Below are 20,072 nucleotides of genomic sequence, written 5' to 3' on the forward strand. Positions count from 1 at the left end.
CAATTGTAGCTGTTTCTCTGAAATATGGAATTCAAAATGCTATTGTGAAAAGCGCTATAGGTATTACTGTAGTATAGTGCTAGGTATTACTGTATTATACAAGGCAGAATTGATTCTCTCCCGTCCCCCCCAACGACAACCCGACTGACATATGAACAACACAATGTATTTTAAAACTTGAGGGAAGTGCTATTACTTCAATAACAACTTTACAAGGACAGGTAGTTGCGGTTATAAAAAATTTACAGTGCAAGTTTCCATTAACTGAGAACAATACTGGGAAATAGCAAATACTGCTTATTCCTCTGATACAAACAAAAATGCAGCTACTGAATGGAAGCTATATGCTAGAAAAATTAATCCAATACAACAATAAATTTATTTGAAATAATTCAGTTTGAAAAACTTTAATTTAAAATTTACAGCACACGGGGAAGAAACACATTTTGTTACAACTAAAAGTCATCAGAAGAGTGCTGCAGGGTTGTTGTTTTTTGTTTTGTTTTATTTAACACTGTCATGGCTTTATTCAAAACACAGTTGCACAAAATCAATTACTTCAAAGTTTTTAAGGAAAGGGTTTGATAAGGAACTGAACACACTATATACATACTGCCATACAAAGAGCATTAAAATAGGACAAAAACCTCTACAAAATATAAAACCCACCCTTACATATTTGCATGAAAAGACCACCCACCAAGCAAAATTTTTTTAAAAGTTATCTGGAGGCTCTATGTGTTACCTAAAAAAAAAAGCTGTGCTATCTTGGTTACGTGTCAAGCTGACTGGCAAATGTGGGAACTATATTTAAAATGGTAACACCGTGGAAAAGACAAAGTTACTTAGACAGTCACAACTGCATGTGAGGCTCAGACTTTTGTCACCAGCAGCTGATGCACCACATTGTGAACGGTTTTAAAAACTGTAAGCCTGCATGTTTTATGGAAGGATCTACTAAACCCTCCAAAGATAATTAAATAGTTTAACCTTTATAACATTGGATGATTTAAGGCAGACTTGTTAACTGAAACAAGACTGCTGATAATTTTAGTAATTTCCATAAAAAAATCTCTTAATTTAATTTCAGTTTAACTCTGAATTTATGTATGCCTCGGTACAAGACAGTCTAGTATAACCTTTATATTGAGAGATTTTTAAGTACATATTTGTAAATAGGAAGGTTTTATCATTTGCTGAGACTAAAAAAGTTAGCATTCAAAGACAAACATATAGGGGAAAAACTTTGAGATAGTAAAGATGAATACAAAGCAACTGCTTTGAACACAGAGCCTCCATGACGAAAGAAGGGGTGTGCACTTAATTAAGATTTTTAATTCATACAACAAACATGGGAACTTAGATTGTGGTTGCAAATGCTGTTTCACCAAGTACTTTTCTACTGTCTTTAGAGAGATATCCATTTAAAATTTTAACCCATTTAATCAATATATTTCCAAATCTTTTGCTAACTGCCTCATACATTCCATTAAAATGCCTTTAAAAGTTGGCTATGCTTTACAACCACATGAACTATGATTTAAGGCTCTATTAAGGATGAAAACCAATAAGAAATTGGGCTTTGTGGACTTCTTTGCTCATGAGGTTTGTCTTAACTTGATTCAGGAATCACATATAGGCTGTGTCTATACAAGCTAGGAGTGTGATTCTCAGTTCAGCCACAATAGCACGGACAGTAACAGTATGGTTTAGCAGTGCTGAGTACAAACCCACCTGAACCCAATGGGTGCATATTCAGCACAGGTAAGTCATGCTGCCATGCTAAATACTATTTATACTCATGCTAGCTCAATGAGAGCGAGCACAAGTATGTGTATGCAAGCTGGAAATCACACTCTTAACTCATGGTGTAGACATAGCCTTAAAGTCTGCCAGTGTGTGAAATGCCTTATTAAATATTTACAGGTAACTGTGCTATATGGGTGACTCCACTATACAGGTCCAGGAAATACCCCTGGTATCTTTCCACAGTTTAATCGCAGTTACTGTCAGCCAAGAAAGATACATAATAAAAAAATAGAGTCTCTTGAATAAAGCTGTGTGTGATATTTGGTTGAGTATCTATTTGAAACAATGCATGTTAGTGTTGCATTGAGATGCCTTGTTTGAAATCCAAATTACAACTGCAAAAGAGGAGTGCTGTGTCTGAACTTCTATTTCACATTGGCTCAAATGGGAAGAGAGAGAGGCCATTGGGGCAGAATTTATTAATATCTGCCAGCCACAATTAACAGTCTGCTAGAGAAAAGCCTTGCCTGCACATCTTCTGCACTTGCAACCGACTACGTGAAGTAGAACAAGTTCCTGCAGCTTTCCAAGATAGAAAACTAAGAACTATTTACTGTTGAAATAGGGCCTTTAATGATTTAGCTGCAACCAGATACAAAAATTTAAAAAAAGTGACCTGCAAAGATGAGAGAATTGAGCTCACACTCATTTTTTGCCTTTTTATGCTTTATAAAGGCTTTAAATTTATTTATTTATTTTTTAATTTAGAAGAGTGTTTGATGGGGATATCTGCTAGTTTTTACATTAGAAATTCAGGTCCTGTCTCACCTCAAAGACTATGATAATCAGAGAACTAATGAAATGACAACCTAAGAGCCAAGTGAGTGAAAGTTGAGCAAGCAGCAGGGAAAAGGAGTTTTGGTTAGACTGTTAAACTTTGGATTGTTTTTTAGTTTGTTTGAAATACTATTTAACTTCAATGACTAAACATTTTGGAGAAAGAAAGCCTTTGTTAAGGATGCCGCATCTCCACCACTTCAATTAAAGCATGAGAGCTTTTAATATACGTCCTCAAACATATCCAACAAGTCCTCCAAGCACAGTTGATATTCAGAATAAACAGGGAAAACTAGGCCTTAAACCTGTTTAGGCCTTCCCTCATAAGTAATAACATAGTAAAAGAGGGCATAAGCTTCCTTCCCTCCCGCACAAAAAATAATTTACAGGTCACTTTTTTTTTTTTTTAAAGTTCAAATAATCAAGTTGATTCCAAGTAGGACCTGTGGTCAGTTCAATTGGCTATAACTAACTTTTCATTTGAAATAAACTGGTGACTTTATCACATTACAGCATCTTTGATTTCAGTTTATATATAACTTTAAAATCTTAAATGAAATTCACCATACTAAACCCATGTAAAAGTCTGTCTTTTTTAATTGTGGACTAATAATGACAAACACTGCAAGCTTGTATAAAACAAAAGAAGTCCAAATAAAATTCTAGGGGAAAACTTGACAATGGGTTCAGTGATTATAGGGTTGAAAGTTGTTTTCTACATATGTTCACTACCAGGCTATTACATCTTATTTGGAATGATAAAAAGGGCAAAAATAGTAAAACCACACCTTTCCTATAAAAAGTTAACATGTTATCTTTTGTAAGGACATCTATGGTACATGGAGACATACAGATCTGCATGATCACTATTGCGTATTCTGTAACTTAAAGAATCTGGTCCTATTTATTTCTATAGTGACTTAATCATCCTCTTCCTCGCCCTCATCTTCAGGGTCTCGTTTCCTCTTCTCCCCTTGGACACCCTCTGCTGAGAAAAAGAAGTTTGTATACATTTGATTACACTCAACTTAAACATCAAGAAGTTAACACGTGTTGTGCTTTTACCTATAAAAACTAGCTATTTCAAATTATCTTTTTTCTCCTTATATGCACTCATTACTATACATCTCTGTGCTACTGATGGATCTTTTTGAAACAACCAGTTTCTTATTTATTCTGAGTAACTCAGATGAGACATATTAAGCTGAACACTCAAACTGAACATACTACATTTCATACTGGAAACAGGTTATTCTTCAGTCTGATGTCATCTGAATCCTTTCATGTCTGGACTGTAAGTTACCGTATATACTCGTTCAAAAGCCAAATATTTTTGGTTAAAAAAGTGATGCATCAAAGAGCGGGGGTTGGCTTATAAACAGGTCTACACCAAAATTTGATGATTTTAAACTCTATGGAATCATTGACTATCTAATACATTGTTGTTTTGTTTACCTGGAGCATCTGCAGGTATAGAGCCCCTCAGCTCCCTGTGGCCGCGGTTTGCCGTTCCCAGCCAATGAGAACTGAGGGGCTCCATGCCTGTGAATACTCCAGGTAAACAAAATGTCCAAGCCCGCTAGTGGCTTACCCTAATGGGCCAGGAGCCAAAGTTTGCCAACCCCTGAAATATAGGGTTGGCTTATGAAAGGGGCATACAATTTTTGCTATTTTTACCTATCCATCTTGGGGGAGAGGGGGTTTCGGCTTATAAACGAACGGGCTAATGAACGAGTATATATTCAGTAAACCAGATTATATAGCGAATTAAAATGGAGATAAGACACATTTAACCTGATTTTGCTTTTACTAACCTACTTTTCTTAATTTTCAACAGTTTCATATAGGAAATGTGGCAATAATTAATCCAAGTGGCCTATTATGCACTCTTGTGGCCAAAATATGAAATGCAATTTAAAAAATTTAAGATTTGACATTCTCAGGCAATCATTTTCTGGCCATTTAAAACATTCTCACTGACTGCTTTACTGTCACGGTAAATAAGACGAAGTGGACTGTTAACACCTTGAATGTGTCTTGAATGTCCCTTGAAATGTGCATTAACTACTTACCGTATTTTCCGGCGTATAGGGCGACGGGGCGTATAAGACGACCCCGGTTTTGGGCCTATATTCGTCCTATAAGACGACCCCCCCTTCCGAGGGGGGGAGCCCAGAGCCTTTTAAATCCCAGCCGCAGCGGGAGTCAGAGGGCTCTGGGCTGCCCACTGCGGCGGGGAGCCCAGAGCCTTTTAAATCCCAGCTGCAGCAGGGAGTCAGAGGGCTCTGGGCTGCCCGCTGCGGCGGGGAGCCCAGAGCCTTTTAAATCCCAGCCGCCCGGGATTTATACCCGGCGTATAAGACGACCCCCGATTTTTGGTTTTTTTTTTTAAATATAGAAAGTCGTCTTATACGCCGGAATATACGGTATACTAAACAATCTGTTCCATCTTGTATTTAGCTGTGACACTCTGAGTACGTTTTTCAGACCTGAAGAGCTCTGTGTAAGTCTGAAAGCTCATCTCACTCACCAACAGAAGTTGATCCAATACAAGATATTACCTCACTCACCTTTCTCTAATATCCTGGGACCAACATGGCTACGACACTGCATAGTTCAATATCAGTGATTTTAAAATCCAGGTTACAAATCTCCAAAGAGGTAGTCAGTTAAGCCAAGTGTGTAGAACAAAAGTCTACTAATACAATCAGGAATTTTTACATTTGTCTACTAGTCTACATTTAATATAGAAATTGGCTTCAAAGGACTACACAAAAAAAATTCAAAAAAAATCTTTTCACCCTGTAAATCTAAATCTGGCCAGTCCTTACTGAAAATGAGCAGAACCACATAAGTAACTCAGTAGCAGGATTATACTACTGCCACTAACAGAACAATTATTATTATTAATCTAGTATCCAAAAACATGCTGGCATTTTATAAACATGTAAACAGACACTCTAAAGGGAGGGAAGGGTACAATCCAAGGTTTTCCTTTTTTGCACTTTTTTTGCCACCACTTTTGTCTATTTGCCATTTGATTGGCAGTTTGTTTGTAGCCTTTGCCTATTAAGTGTAAGGCTTACCCAATTTCTCGTTGATTCTTTTCATACTTATTGTATGCATGAGTATACAGAAATATCCCATTGGTACCATGCAAAGAGAACTCAATATTCTCAGAGTTTAAGATCATTCCCTCTAATAGTATGACATGCCACTATTCCTTGATACTGGCAATACACTTTGTACCAATATATTCTTCAAGTAGGATGAATTTCCTTTATTTTTGTTAGTTACCAGGCAGCTCGGCACTTTGCTTGTTTATATTCTAAACGTTCTTAGGTCTCGAGACGAAGTCAAACAGAACTCTTTTCCCTCAAACATCTATTTCCAAGCCTTTGTCTATATTTATAGGAACTACATAAGACAGTAATGTATGGAATTTCGCTTCAACTCTTTAAGAAGCTACTGAAAGAGACTAGTTGGATTTTTTCCCCCCATCTAATGAGTTTAAGTATGCAGCCCTTAAACAGGACATTGGGTTTTGTTTTTTCTTAAATGACACCCCCTTAAAATATTTTATGCAGATGCCATGGGGATGGGATAGGGGGTCCCAGAAGTGCTGCTTTTAAGCCCTAACCAGGGAATTCAGACACTTCTGATGCATTATTAATGAACCTCTTTTAAACCTGCGATAAATTAAGTTTACAAAAGTTCATGCAACATCCCCATCTTAGGAAGTTAGATTTCTGTAGCGCCTTCATTTGGCAACTTTTCCCAATACACTTCAGGACACTAAAATATTTCTATAAAAATGCTTAGAAAATTGTTTTTGTTCACTTTTACTCAAAAGTTAAGTGTTAAGATATACTGGTTAAGGGAGAAGAGATAGCTGAGCAGCCATGCATTAATTCATATGCTAAATGCCTAACTTTTGAAATCTTTCATAAGCCCATATCAGGATACCTTCTTTCCCTGTGTTTACATACCTTCAAACAGACCAGCTAGACAGACATAATTTATACTAATGGACTGCTAGTCTCAACCTCCTAAATTAAAGAAGTTGAAAGAATCACTTCAGAAGGGTTCTGAAACATGCTACTTTCCACAATTAGTGAAACTTACCTTCTTCCTCATCACCTTTTTCTTCAACATAGTCATCGTCATCTTCTTCATCCTTCACAACATAAAATATTTAATCAGATTTTAAAAAATTGCAGTATACCTAGGGTTAGTTTAAGCAGCCTGTATTTTAGAGAAAACTGAACAAAGCACTTACTCTGTTTAGTGATCACATCCTGTATTTACTTTCTTTATTTCAGTTTGTTACTATACAGCTGTATGAAGACAGACGGCCAAATTCTTCTCTACATTGCACTTAACTGGGTTCCACAGATATATAAAATCAGAATTTGGCCTGTAGTCTAAGTTTTTTCTTGTTACTTCCACTTATCAATCCTTTGTGATGCCACCAGAAACTTCCTTAATGTGTCATTTTGTAAGACAGTACAACAAATAAGCTTTTATCAAAATATTACAGAAAGAGGATTGTGAAAATATGTGGAGAAACTATGGCAGCAAGAAGAGATGAACTAGGAACAGATCTAATTTTTTGCTACCAATGTCAATAAAGAAAAAAAATACAGTAAATGTCAGGCTTTGGCTACACTTGCAGATTTGCAGCGCTGCAGCAGGGTGTGAAAAAACACCCTCTCCAGCGCTGCAAATTGCGGCGCTGCAAAGCGCCAGTGTGGTCAAAGCCCCAGCGCTGGGAGCGCGGCTCCCAGTGCTGTATGCTAATCCCCATAGGGAGGTGGAGTACGGACAGCGCTGGGAGAGCTCTCTCCCAGCGCTGGCGCTCCGACCACACTCACGCTTCAAAGCGCTGCTGTGGGAGCGCTCCCGCGGCAGCGCTGTGCAGCGCTAAGTGTAGCCATAGCCTCAGAGTTGTTTCTAAACAATGAGAAGCAAGTTGCTCTTTGAGGTTGGCAAATTGGCTTAAATTGGACCAACTTGTTACTGCAAACCCCAGACAAGATCACACAACGTTGTGAGATCTCTGCAGTACAGCAAGATTCGATGAAAAACTGAACCTTATTTACTAAAACAGTAACTGCTAATGTTATACACATTAATTACATTACACCATCTGGTAAAATTTTAACTGTAATGCCTTCAAATTTTTATCTATAATTTTGTCTTTAAACACAAAACAAATTTAAGACAGGCTCTTGCTGAATTTATAAGGGAAGCTTTGAATTAGACTATTTATTTCAAGGTCTGGTTTAAATGGCATATAATTTGGCTGATTCTAGCCCTTGTTTATGCTTTCCAAAATATGATAAAAATCTGACCAGCTTGGACTTCCTGAACTGCATGCTCAATATAGGCCACATCAGTAGCAAATAAAAAGCATCCTCACTATCTAGCTCCGTTGCGCTACCATGGTATCCAACTCCTCTAAAGCCCTTTTTAATGCATGCAGTAATTCCTTGTTGCCCAAAAGCAACTGTATAGAGAAGCTACTGACTGATTGAAGATTTTAAAATCAAAGAATTTCTGTTCTCTTTCCAAACCCTTGTTTGTCCATTCTCCAGAGGAAATTCCAAAAGGTTCTTACTCAACTCCTCAAATCAAATTTAGTTCTACCTTCTTGTAGTGACTTTCAGCAATCACCTCCTTAAAATCTCAATGCTCTGATAAAAGGTTACAGAGTTCTGTAAGACTATACAAAGCACTGAAAGTTCTATAAATACTTCATTATGATTAATAAAATGAAGACCACCAAAGAACAGGGGTTCTCAAACTATGGTGTATGTATCATGGGTAGTACACGCACAGCAGTCATGTAGAATGCAGGTTGGTTTGAAGAATAATACAGGTTGAACCTCTTTAGTCCGGCACCCTTGGGACCCGACCAGAGAATTTGCCGAAGGACGGGAGGTCAATATTGTAGCGAGTGGGTCTCTCTCTATTTTTATCTCAATGAGGCGAATAAACAGAACAACACTTGTAATGCCATCTAGCCCAGGCTTACCAGCTCTCTTCATAAGAAAGTGTTAGTATTGTTACACAGTTTTACTGTATTGGCACAAGGAAATAAATAGATAAAACATAAAAAACAAAATAAAATCATGCTGGACCGAGCTTGCCGAACTAGAGAGATTCAACCTGGATTAAAATAAGAATCTGTTATAACTACACTGAAAAGTTATGAAGGTGGTATTCCACAATACTTTTGGTTCTAAATGTGGAACAGAAGGTCTTCAGAGTCTGAGAACTGCTGCTATACAGAAACAAAAATAAATACACTTCCTCCATACAAAAAACAGGTTAAGTGTCTAGTTGTTAGAGACAAGGTCTAAGAGTCAGGATTCCTGTGTTCTACTGCTAACTGACACTGATTCATGTAGCCATGATTAGGTCACCTCACTTCTTCCTGCACTTAGTTCACACATCTAAACTTACCAGCTTCTCTCAATAAGCTTGTGTTAGTGAATGTCTGTAAAGGTCTCTGAGATCCTTTAATTAAGGTGGTAATTTTGATACTAGCTTTGCAGAAGTGCTGAGAGGAGTTACAGATGAACCAAGGGGATAAAAATTCCACCCCATGTAAAATAGCATGAGTTACAAAAAGCTTGATTCCCCCCCTTGTTTAATTTTAATGTTAGTCAATGCAACTTTGTCTGAGTATTATTGTTGCTACTGTAGATTACCTAGTCGAGAACAAGGATATTTTCTTCACTTTGTCTATTTAAAAAAAAATGGTTATCTACTTTACTCCAAAAAATATTCTAATCTGAAAGTTTAGTTGGTAGTAGTGTACAATTTCAACATGGGGGAGGGGAGAGAGGGTCTTGATTTTTCTAGCTTACAGAAATTGTAGACATTTTTCATTTTAGGTGGTGGGATGGAAATTTAGAAAAATCAAAGCCATATTCTTAAGAGACATGCAGAGATATTTAGTTGATAGGCAACATTTATGCTCAACTAAGTACACTGGACCCTCACTAGAACACGTTTATATAGCACGAATTTGCATATAACACGGTCGCAGCCATGGATCCCAAATTTAATTTCTTTAATTGCAATTCATTTTAACATGGTCCCCGCGTTAACACGGTACCGTGCATGGATCCCAAATCCCACGTTCTAGCAAGGGTCCAGTGTACTTCAGAGAAAGAACTTTAAAGCAACAGACCACTTTAGATTTTGCTGATACATACAATGCTAGATTTATAAGAATCAGTTTCTACAAAATGCACCTGTGTTTACTCATATAGCCTCATGAAAATCCTAAACCCCAGAAACAGAGAGTTTGTGAAATTAAAACTTCTTGGATTGAGTAGCTGAAAAAGTAAAAAATTTACCTGAATCTCCTCTTTCATCAGATATGAAAGGCCCACTTCCTCCTCCTCTTCTTCACCCTCCCCCAAATCTGAACCTCCATCATCTTCATCATCATCCTCTTCAAACTCTCCTGGTGGACCAGCTTCATCCTCATCTTCATCATCATCCTCATCTCCTTCTGAAAGAAAGGAAATAGTTCCATATATCCTTGCTTAAAACTTGATTTGTTCATAAGCTCATCTTACATGCTTCCCAAAAACCTAAGACAACTCGGTTACGAGGTCTTCTCCGGAAGTTTAAAAAAAAAAAAATGGACAGCATCCTGGAGAAAAGAGAGACTATTTAAAATATATGAAGACTATAAATGTATAAAACATAACTTAACAAGCATTTAGATACCAAGGGTGATAGGGCAAGGTCCCTGATCCTGCAAGTGACTCTTCTGCACCTGCAGATCCCTAAGCCTGCAGCGATCCTCAGAGAAGTCAGAGGGAAAGGGGAAGGAGGGGTGTCTGCAGTACAGAGTCACTTGTAGATCAAGGTCTAAAATTTAAAAGGACAGCTAGCTTAACACAATACTCTTGACTGAATTTTATTTCCTATTAGTTCCAGGAAACACCTACAGTTTAGAGAAGAGATCTCATTTTTATTTTGTACATTTGCAGCAGCACATACCCACTTTGACAGTTTCTCTCAAATAGGCAGTTTTGTATAGGGTATTTTATGCAGCTACAGGGAAGACATTTTAAATATAAGTGTGAACCACAAAGGCTGGCAGGTGGAATTTAGGGATAGATTTAGTATCTGAAACTACTTTTTAAACTTTTTAAATTTACTAAATTTCTGGTTGATGCCCATTAAGAGATTTTCAGATACTATTACATTTACTTATCTATCTTTTGTTTACACTTTCAAAATAGAGCATTTGACACATTTAGCTTCTCTTTGGTGACATTCTCTTAAAGAACAACTCAGATTTAAGTATGAGGACAGATCTAATTTAAAGTGAAGTACAATCCACCAGAATAGCAGCATGGAGACACACATGGACAGCTCTATGTGAAACAAACATTTCAGAGGTCTTTCATAACTCTTTGGACCATGATCACTAAAGCTAACAGTATTTAAAGAAAGGCTTGCATTGAAATCAATGCAGAAATTGTAATAACTTTGCACTTCTACAGAGCCTTCCATGTAATTTCAGAACCATTTATAAACAAACATTAATGAATTAGCCCTCAATAGCAATGAAGAAGGTGGTATCCCTATTTTAGCAATAAGGAAAACCGATGCTTGAGGTGACAAGGGGATTCCAATACTAGCTCTGCCACAGGCCTCCTGTTTGTTGACTTCCATTCTGTGATACAAGTATGCTTACTGAAATATAATTTCCACATAGATCAGATATGAAGTGAGAAAACCCTCCTCAAAAAAGCTTTAACAAAATGGATTATTACTTTTAATGTAATCATATCTTTACTCAAGTACAAGCCTCTCTCATCCAACAAGAATTGCAAAAAATTCTTGACTGTGTCCTGAGTGCAGTTCTTCCTATTATAACTCAGCATAAGCATAATTTGAATGAATGAATGCTACAGATCTATACTGCAAAAATGTAGCTTATGATATTGTGCTACTGAAGTCCAAGAGTCACTCTAGTCTCAACTTTAGATATTGATAATGTAAAGTTATTTTTAATTATTAGCTATAGCACATTTAGAAAAATTACCCTCATCTTCCTCCTCTTCTGAGTCAGGTGCCTCATTATCTTCCTGATCAAATCCATCTAGGTATGTGATTTGGTGAAGCAGCTCAAAAACGCTTTCTCTGTAATCCTCCAGGTTTGTGATCTCACAATTGAACAAGTCGAGACTCTTCAAGTTTTTAAGATTTTGCTGAAAATGAAGAATTAAGAGTACTCATCCTTTTCTTCCAGTTAACACACAGTAAGTACTTGGTACCTTGAACCTTTGTCAAGTTGCAAGTCTTAGCCTACACATAATAGGCTGTGTACTCAGCTACACAATTTACTTTGTACTCACCACCTTGGTCCTCCATTCTCTGCAATGACTCCCCTTTATATGACTCCCTATATACCGCTCTTTATACTTTATACAGAGTTCAGTATAAAGTCTCTGTTCTGATAATTAAAAGAAGCTCCCCATAAGGTCACTGAAATATCACCTATCCCTCTGCATCCATGAGCTTTCTTAACAGCTATCTTCCATGAGAAGAGTGAAACTATTCAGGAGGTGGCTTGCGAGGGCAGAAAAGAGAACTTAGGCACTGGACCTACTCTGTGGAACTTACACCTCAAGATTTATTTCTTCAACTTAGCTTATCCCTCATTTCTACATAAATACAAAACTACCCACTCACACAAACCAATCCCGAGGAGTTAATCAACCTATTTCTCCTATAGAACTTGGAAGAAATAAAGGTGAGGTTTAAGCTTAAAGAGTTCTAGTACAAGTGACTCCCAAACTTTTCCCACTGCAGAACACCTCTTCAAAAAGATAGTTTCATGGACACCTCCCACTCTCAGTCACTTAACATCCTTTTGGCAACTATAATTGCTTACACAGAAAAGTTATTAGGCAAGTAATTATTGTATTTTTAGTTTCTTTCAGTGTATTTTTGCAACTGAAAGCCAAGGAGGATCAGCAATATATAGATAGCCAGCACTACACGGACTACAGACCACAGTTTGACAACCTCTGACATGGTCTATGACCCTGCTAACATATGATAGCTTCCGATAGTAAATTTTCAAATACTGTCTTGATTGAACTATGGGATGATTAATTTATTACAGCAGAGTTATTCAATACATGACGGACTGGGATACTGACAAATTAAGAAAGAAAACACTCAAGTGTTACTTGAACTGGCAAAAAACCTAAAGTATGGAAAAAGTAAACAATATTTTACTCTCTGGATACTCACAGACTTTAAGGTCAGAAGGGACCATTATAATCATCTAGTCTGACCTCCCCTTTCAGTTTTGTTGAATCTATACACAGGCAGGTAAACCACCCAGTTTATTAAGTATCAGAGGAGTAGCCGTGTTAGTCTGGATCTGTAAAAGCAGCAAAGAATCCTGTGGCACCTTATAGACTAACATCCGACGAAGTGGGTATTCACCCACGAAAGCTCATGCTCCAAAACGTCTGTTAGTCTATAAGGTGCCACAGGATTCTTTGCTGCACCCAGTTTATTATTGTTTATTAGTGTTTTGTATTTTACTGATTTCCTATGTAACACTAGCTTAAACCCCATTTATTGCATTTATCCATTGTACTTGTAAGGCATTCCTATTGTCAGCCACTTACAACCAATACTATTGTGTTCAATATTATGATCTCTAAATTTTTTTTTTAAAAGTATCAAAGGTAAAAAAAGGAAATTTAACAACGCCTTACAATTCTTTAATAAAACAAAACAAAAACAAAAAAACTAATTTATACTTACAAGGGCTTCCACAGTGCTAAGATCTTTGATTTTGTTGCCACTTAGATTTAGGTATGTGAGATTCGGACATTTTTCTGCCAGGACTTCCAGGCCTCCTGAAATGATGTTGTCACTCAATTCCAACTATCATGCACAAAAATTGGATAATTAGATGGTTTGTTTCACTGCTGTCGAAATTAAGAGCTTGTATTTTATTATAACAATATTGAGGGGAGGGATAGCTCAGTGGTTTGAGTATTGGCCTGCTAAACCCAGGGTTGTGAGTTCAATCTTTGAGGGGGCCATTTAGGGATCTAGGGCAAAAATCTGTCTGGGGATTAGTCCTGCTTTGAGCAGGAGGTTGGACTAGATGACCTCGTGAGGTCCCTTCCAACCGTGATATTCCATGAACAATAAATACATCACAAGATCACTTGATTTCCTGTATAACCCATAAAACCCTCTGACTTCTTACATAAAATGTTTGCTTAAAAACAAAGGAACCTATATTGTTGTGTACGTATTTCCAAAGTCTAACATATTACTTATTTCCACAGCACTTTACTATGTGCCTGGTCCAGATAATTCATTTAACAGTTTCATACTTGGGTCCCCATCCTTCACTTTATGCCTGTGTGGTCCCATTGACTACAACTGGACTATTCACACTTAGCAGTTAATTATATGCTTACATTTTTTCAGGGTTGGGACCTTAGGTTCACTTCCTGCTAAAAATTTGACATTAGATCCTTGTACAGGTTTTATTTAGACATAATGGGCAAAATCCTGGTTCCATTAGTCATAGATGAAACTCTCAGTTACTCCAATGGAACTGATGTTTCATCCTCTGGAGCTGGGTTTTCACCTAATATATTTCATCCCCAGCCCCCCTCTCTCTTTCTATTCAATTGCATGAAATATCTTTAACCTAACCGTAAAAGTAAAAAGTAATATTGTACTTTTGATCACTGCCTCAGACATTAATTGGTGCAAGTTACATGTGTTAATCAGTACTTGAATTGTCAATCTCTGTTTGAAAGACTACTCTGAAGTTTACAGAAATTATAAAGGATAATTTCTAATTCGAAGCAATTAGGTTCAGGATCTCAGATCTCATTTTTAAATTAGCGATGCACATGACAGAGTACACACATTAATTACCTTGTATGAATATTATGGGTGTATTTTATTAATAAAATAAATAATTAAAAGCCACAGCATCAATGAAAATGCTACTATCATCAGAAGGATATACCAGAACCTAATTTCTAGTGTTGAATAGATAAGCCACTTATTGTTCCAAGAGTTCTTGGACAAGAATAATTTGAACATAATTTAAAAATACCCACACCAATTTTAAATCTTTAAAAGTTTAGATTGGTATAATTTCATAGCCCCGCAAACACATTTTAGTAAGACATTTCAATATGATGCAAACGTGATTGTGAATACTGAAAGGCTACAAGAAGCTGTGTTAACCAAAGATTTTTACATAAAGAGGTGTATACATTTGGCAAAAGAGAACTGACAGTCCAGAGATACCAAGTATCAGAGGGGTAGCCGTGTTAGTCTGTATCCACAAAAACAAGGAGGAATCCGGTGGCCTTTAAAGTCTTAGAGATACATACCTTTCGGAGCTTACTTAAGGTGGGGAGCCTGGCCAGTGACGTCAGTTCTACATTGGCCATACTGAGAAACTCTAGCTCTTTAAATGACTCATTTAGGCCTTCAATTTCACCATTGCTGGATCGACAGTTATCAAGCACCAACTCTGTCACCTTCAAACAGAATATAAAGTCATTCTTCAGGTTAATGAAGACCATTAAGCATGCTGAACTTTATCTAAACCAACAGCTTGAAGAGTTAACCAATTAAGACAACATGTTTTATTTTTCACTTAGGCAAAAACTGAAGTTATCAGAGGCCTACAGTCACCACAATTAACATTGCCAACCTACTAAAAAAGTACATAGTGTATTACTTGCAGCAGTCGAGTTTGAAGCATGGTCATAAAAAGGAACATATGTAAGAGGCAAATTTTAGTATGTAAATGGTCAGAAATATATGGCTTCAGATATCACAACCACAATGATGCACGTAGGCCTTTATATGGATAGAAACATAGGAGTTGCCAAACCAGATCAGATCAATGGTCCATCAAATAAAGTATCCTGTTTCAGATAAAGGACAGTAGCAGATGCACCAGAGGAAGGTGCAAGGAACCCCATGCACACTGGACAATTAAGGAATAATATGCCAATAAAGGAAATTCCATCACTTAAGTGGTTAGCTTATATCCAGAAGCATGAACGTTTAATATCCCCAAATTTTGTTGAGAATATCCAGTTAAATTGGTAGAATTATTACCCATAAAAGAACCTAATCCTTTTGCAAATTCTACTAAAGCTCTTCACCTCAATATCTTGTGGCAATGAGTTCCACAGGTTAATCGTGCATTAAAGTATTTCCTTCTATGTGTTTTAAATGTGTTACTCTATTTCACAGAATGTCTTATATTATGAGAAAGGGTAAATAAGATTGCCTAATTAACCTTCTTTATACCATTTACTGGTTTGTATACCCCTCTTGTGGGTTATAACAGGCATGGGCACTACATTTTCCCACAAAACTCTGACATTTTCAATGTCCTGGGGGGGGGGAGGGGAAGGAGGATCCAGCTCAATATTAGTATGTAAAGTTCAGCTTTGAAATAAGGGTGGCTCTGAAGAACATCACACTTGTTGATTGACAACTTATTGGTCATTTTGGTGGATAATAGACAAATAAGAGGTACAAAATTTAGAGCCTTATCTCACGTCACTACAGAGAGAGGGGAAAGTACAAGTGGTATCTTGGCTTTGGTCTTAGTTTTGTCCGTTTGAGCTAAAGCTCAACACTGTTTTAAATAAAATGTGTAGAGGTTTTTTCTTTAAAAACAAAAATTAACAAGTCTTTTATAAAACACTGGAACTATTCTGTTGGGGCTACTCCAGTCAAATGTTTATGCTAATCTAAATGCATATTTAGGCTTTTAAAAATATCTGGCCCAGAAATTATCAAAATATGTATTGTTTATTCAACTAACAGTTTTTATGCACTTCTACATGCACAGTAAATCAGGTCAATCTCTCAGCCTGGCACTAAGTAACAACACTTTCTGATATCAACCTATCTGGACTTTACTCTTGGGGCACCTAGACATACTGGTCAATAGCATTCTTACTGACCTAAATTCAAAAACATCTGCTGGAGCCACAAATCATTTGTTGGCTGAGGTCAACAGCAGGGAAGTGAAGACTGCAAGTTGATCACACAGCAGTCAATGAAATTACTATAGGAGATTAACTGTACCTCATCCCCCTAAAAAAGTAGAGTGCACCAAAATCCTTCCCAATGCAGAACAATATATATATATATATAAATGACAGGTTTCAGAGCAGCAGCCATGTTAGTCTGTATCTGTAAAAAGAAGAGGAGTACTTGTGGCACCTTAGAGACTAACAAATTTATTTGAGCATAAGCTTTCGTGGGCTACAGCCCACTTCACTGGATGCACAGAATGGAACATATAAGAAGAGTATATAGTCTTTAAGGTGCCACAAGTACTCCTGGTTTTTTTGCGCATACAGAGAAGATGCCATACCAGCTCTAACACGCTAATTAATTAAGATGACCTGTTATCAGCAGGAAAAAAACTTTTGTACTGATAATCAAGATGGTCAATTACAGACAGTTGACAAGAGGTGTAGGATAGTTACTGTAAGAAAACAGATTCAAGTAGTGTAAAACTACAAAAGTTTTTTTTCCTGCTGATAGCAAGTCATCTTAATTAATTAGTCTCTTAGAGTATGGCATGGCATGGCATGGCGTGGCATGGCGTGTGTGTGTATTCTTCTTATATGTTCCATTCTGTGCATCCGATGAAAGCTTATGCTCAAATAAATGTGTTAGTCGCTAAGGTGCCACAAGTACTCCTGTTCTTTTTATATATAAATGAGTATGATCACCTGAAAATGACTGCCTTAAACTTCTGTTAAATACATTTGTTTGAAGTTCCAGACAATCTACAGGAACACATCTATATATAATTGAATCTTACAATGTAAGCTTACACCCTGGGCTCCCCCATTTAAGAAGAGGTTAAGTATGATCAGAATTGCTTTTATCTGCCTGAAGAGGAAATAAAACGTTAAGAAAAATATTTGACATGCAATCTGCATATTGCCATGCACTTCAGGGCTTTCATCCTACTTCGCTATAAAAGAAACAAAAAGTTTCACTATAAGCAGGTTCCATTTCCACTGGACTTTTGTTTTGAAGTTAAGTTAGAGCGGCAGGGGCTGGCGTTCTCTGTAGCACTCTACACCTCCAGTCCACTCCCATCACAGAGTTACTTAGAGGAGCTACCTAACTCTAGCTACATGGCGGGCATAGAGAAGCGAACCCTGTTGTACGTGACCTCGCAAAACCGAACCTTATTGCTTGGTGGGTGGAGGTACAAACGAGAAGCCTATCTGGTCTCTGATGACTGAGCAGGACCTAACAGCAATCGCCTTATCTGCCTTTAGCCATTAGGAAGGCCGGTTATAAGCAGTATGATTTCAAGGAAAAGAGAGGAGGGTGCCATTACCCCATCATGCGCTCACTGGGCAGAGCTGAAAACTCAGGGAAGGAAGGGGGTGGGAAGGAGAAAGAAGAGAATAAAAACGATGCAATTCAAAATAAACAGCTCCAAATGTCAGAAGAGAAAGAAGGGGGGAAGCATTTTGCACAGAGGTTTTATAAAAATTGCCTGCCTCTTGCAGATTACTGGGAAAGGGCTGCAGGAAATCAGTCATGTACCCAGACAGTTCTAAAATGGATTCGGTGCAACTCTGACCTGTTTACAATATCCACGTAGTAGAAGTTAAAAATAATAAGGCAAATCACGGCAGCGATGGCAACCAGAAGAGGGATCATAAAAGTTACGGATTCCAACGTGTTCATCAGCCCCCCCCCCAAGCAGCTCTAGCTTGAAGGGTCGTAAAAAACCTCCCCCCAACCTACAGACACTGAAGCATGGTGGGTGACCCACATTTTCCCGTGCACAAGAGTTAAGTTAGCAGAGAAGGCGGGGAAAGGAGAAAGAAGTTCGCTGTCTAAATCCAGCGTTGACACCAAACGGGGAAACACCCTTAATTTCAATCGAGAACTAGCCAGCAAAAAGCTAAGAAGGGAGTCTCCCAAACGTGGGCGACCCCGATCCGCAGCTCCGAGAAGGGGCTGCCGCGGGGAGGGGGGTAATTTCTGCTCTCGGATCACCCCGAGGACCCTCTCACACCGTGCCAATCGCCCGGGACAAGGGGCCCATCCCAGGCACGGGCTGCCCCACTTGTCCCGCGCCGCGCTCGCTTTGCCGGGGCTGGACGCCCGGCCGCGGGATGGGAGTGGGGGGCAGGCGGAGAGGGCTGCGGAGACACACCGCGGCGGGCTGCGGAACAGCCAGGGGTTACGCGGGTGCACAAGCCGCCTCCCCAGGAACCTTTCGAAGCTCGAGGCGGAGGGAAGGGGGGGGGGAAGGAAACGCGGCGGCCTCGCAGCGCTGAGGCGCCCAGCCCCACGTGGCGGCTGCCCCCCGGGCGATGTATCAGCTGTTCAGCAATGGGGAGCCGGGGGGGCGTCACGTCCCCTCACCTTCTCCGGGGCCCGATTCCTCAACTCCAGCGTGATGCGCTTCTTCATCTCCATCTCCCCCCCTCCCTGAGGCCCCCGCGCCGCGAGGGAGGGACGCGCCGCCGGGCCGACGCCGCTGTTGCAAATGGAGGCAAGAGTTGGGGCTCGAACTCCTCCAGCAGCCGCCCCACCCCCTCCCCTGGTACACACACGCAGCTCCTGCCTCCTCAATGGCCGCTCGCGCACTGAGCCTCCATGACACGGCGCACGGGGCCCCCTCCCAGACGCCCCGCCTTCGCGGAAGCGTTGCCTCCCCGCCACCCATTGGCCCAGAAGGGCTTCACCTCGGGGCGAGGCGATTGGCTCCTCCGGACGCCTGTCAAAGTGGGCCTCTTTCGAGCCCAGCCCCCGCCCCGCGCAGCGCTTTTCCTGTCTTTGTGCGCTTGGCGCGCGGCTAGTCCATGTGGTCTGCAGGGCAGGGTCCTGCATGGTGCACGCGTGTGCAGATAGCTGATGTAAGGGGTGCCTTGTGTATGGCCGTGGTACAGGTATGCGCGAAACTTGCAAGGCAAAACTGCATTAAATAAATATCTGTGCTAGCGCAGGCCCGTGGATAAACTCAAACTCCATTGACTAAATTGAGACCATTTAGCACTTATTTTGTGTTCTACAAATCTAGGGTCAGGGCTGGGGCAGTGTTGGAGTGCAGCAGGGGATGGGTGTGCTGGTTCTGTAAAGGGGCTCAGGGCTGGTTTGGGGTGCTGGCTCTGGGAGGGGGCTTAGGATTGGGGTGTGGCCTCCCACTGGGCAGCACTTACCACTAAGGCAGGCTCCCTGCCTACCCTGGCCCCACACCTCTCCTGGAAGGGGCCAGCATTTTGTGATGATGTTCCTTTGGAAGAGCTGTGGCAAGCAACAAGAGAGTTTGCTCTCTGCCTAAATCTCTCTAACTAGAGTTAATTCTTGAGTCAGAATTGCTTTCTAGGAAATGGGTATTACTGTTTGGGCTGTAATTCCTGAAAGAGGGGATTGCC

The 20,072-nt window shown here is 39.4% G+C and overlaps 1 protein-coding gene across 3 annotated transcripts; it reads right to left on the minus strand.

Annotated features, from left to right (window-relative positions):
- Positions 1-391: 391 nt before the first annotated feature.
- Positions 392-19,301, minus strand: ANP32E (acidic nuclear phosphoprotein 32 family member E). Of its 3 annotated transcripts, none has more exons than XM_039512126.1 (7): positions 19,060-19,301; positions 15,015-15,164; positions 13,408-13,530; positions 11,666-11,831; positions 9,957-10,114; positions 6,712-6,763; positions 392-3,574 (listed from the first exon to the last, which is right to left on the minus strand). In XM_039512126.1, exons 1-7 carry the CDS (start codon positions 19,111-19,113, stop codon positions 3,507-3,509), a joined length of 771 nt encoding a protein of 256 aa, XP_039368060.1. In that variant the 5' UTR covers positions 19,114-19,301; the 3' UTR covers positions 392-3,506. The 3 variants fall into 3 exon arrangements, with proteins under 3 accessions (XP_039368060.1, XP_039368059.1, XP_039368058.1); XM_039512125.1 differs by having other exon boundaries at positions 9,957-10,111; positions 19,060-19,264; XM_039512124.1 differs by having other exon boundaries at positions 392-3,571; positions 19,060-19,264.
- Between the last annotated feature and the right edge of the window lie 771 nt (positions 19,302-20,072).

The sequence above is a fragment of the Mauremys reevesii genome, linkage group 24, assembly GCF_016161935.1.
Source record: "Mauremys reevesii isolate NIE-2019 linkage group 24, ASM1616193v1, whole genome shotgun sequence".
NCBI classification, from domain to species: domain Eukaryota; kingdom Metazoa; phylum Chordata; order Testudines; family Geoemydidae; genus Mauremys; species Mauremys reevesii.

Excerpts from the sequence above, each read along its gene's own strand:
- ANP32E (XM_039512126.1), bottom strand. The coding sequence starts at position 19,113 with ATGGAGATGAAGAAGCGCATCACGCTGGAGTTGAGGAATCGGGCCCCG. Across the intron at positions 11,832-13,407 it reads TTAGCACTGTGGAAGCCCTT|CAAAATCTTAAAAACTTGAA; the intron begins GTAAGTATAAAT and ends CTTCATTTTCAG. Across the intron at positions 3,575-6,711 it reads AAAAGGTGATGAGGAAGAAG|CAGAGGGTGTCCAAGGGGAG; the intron begins GTAAGTTTCACT and ends TCTTTTTCTCAG.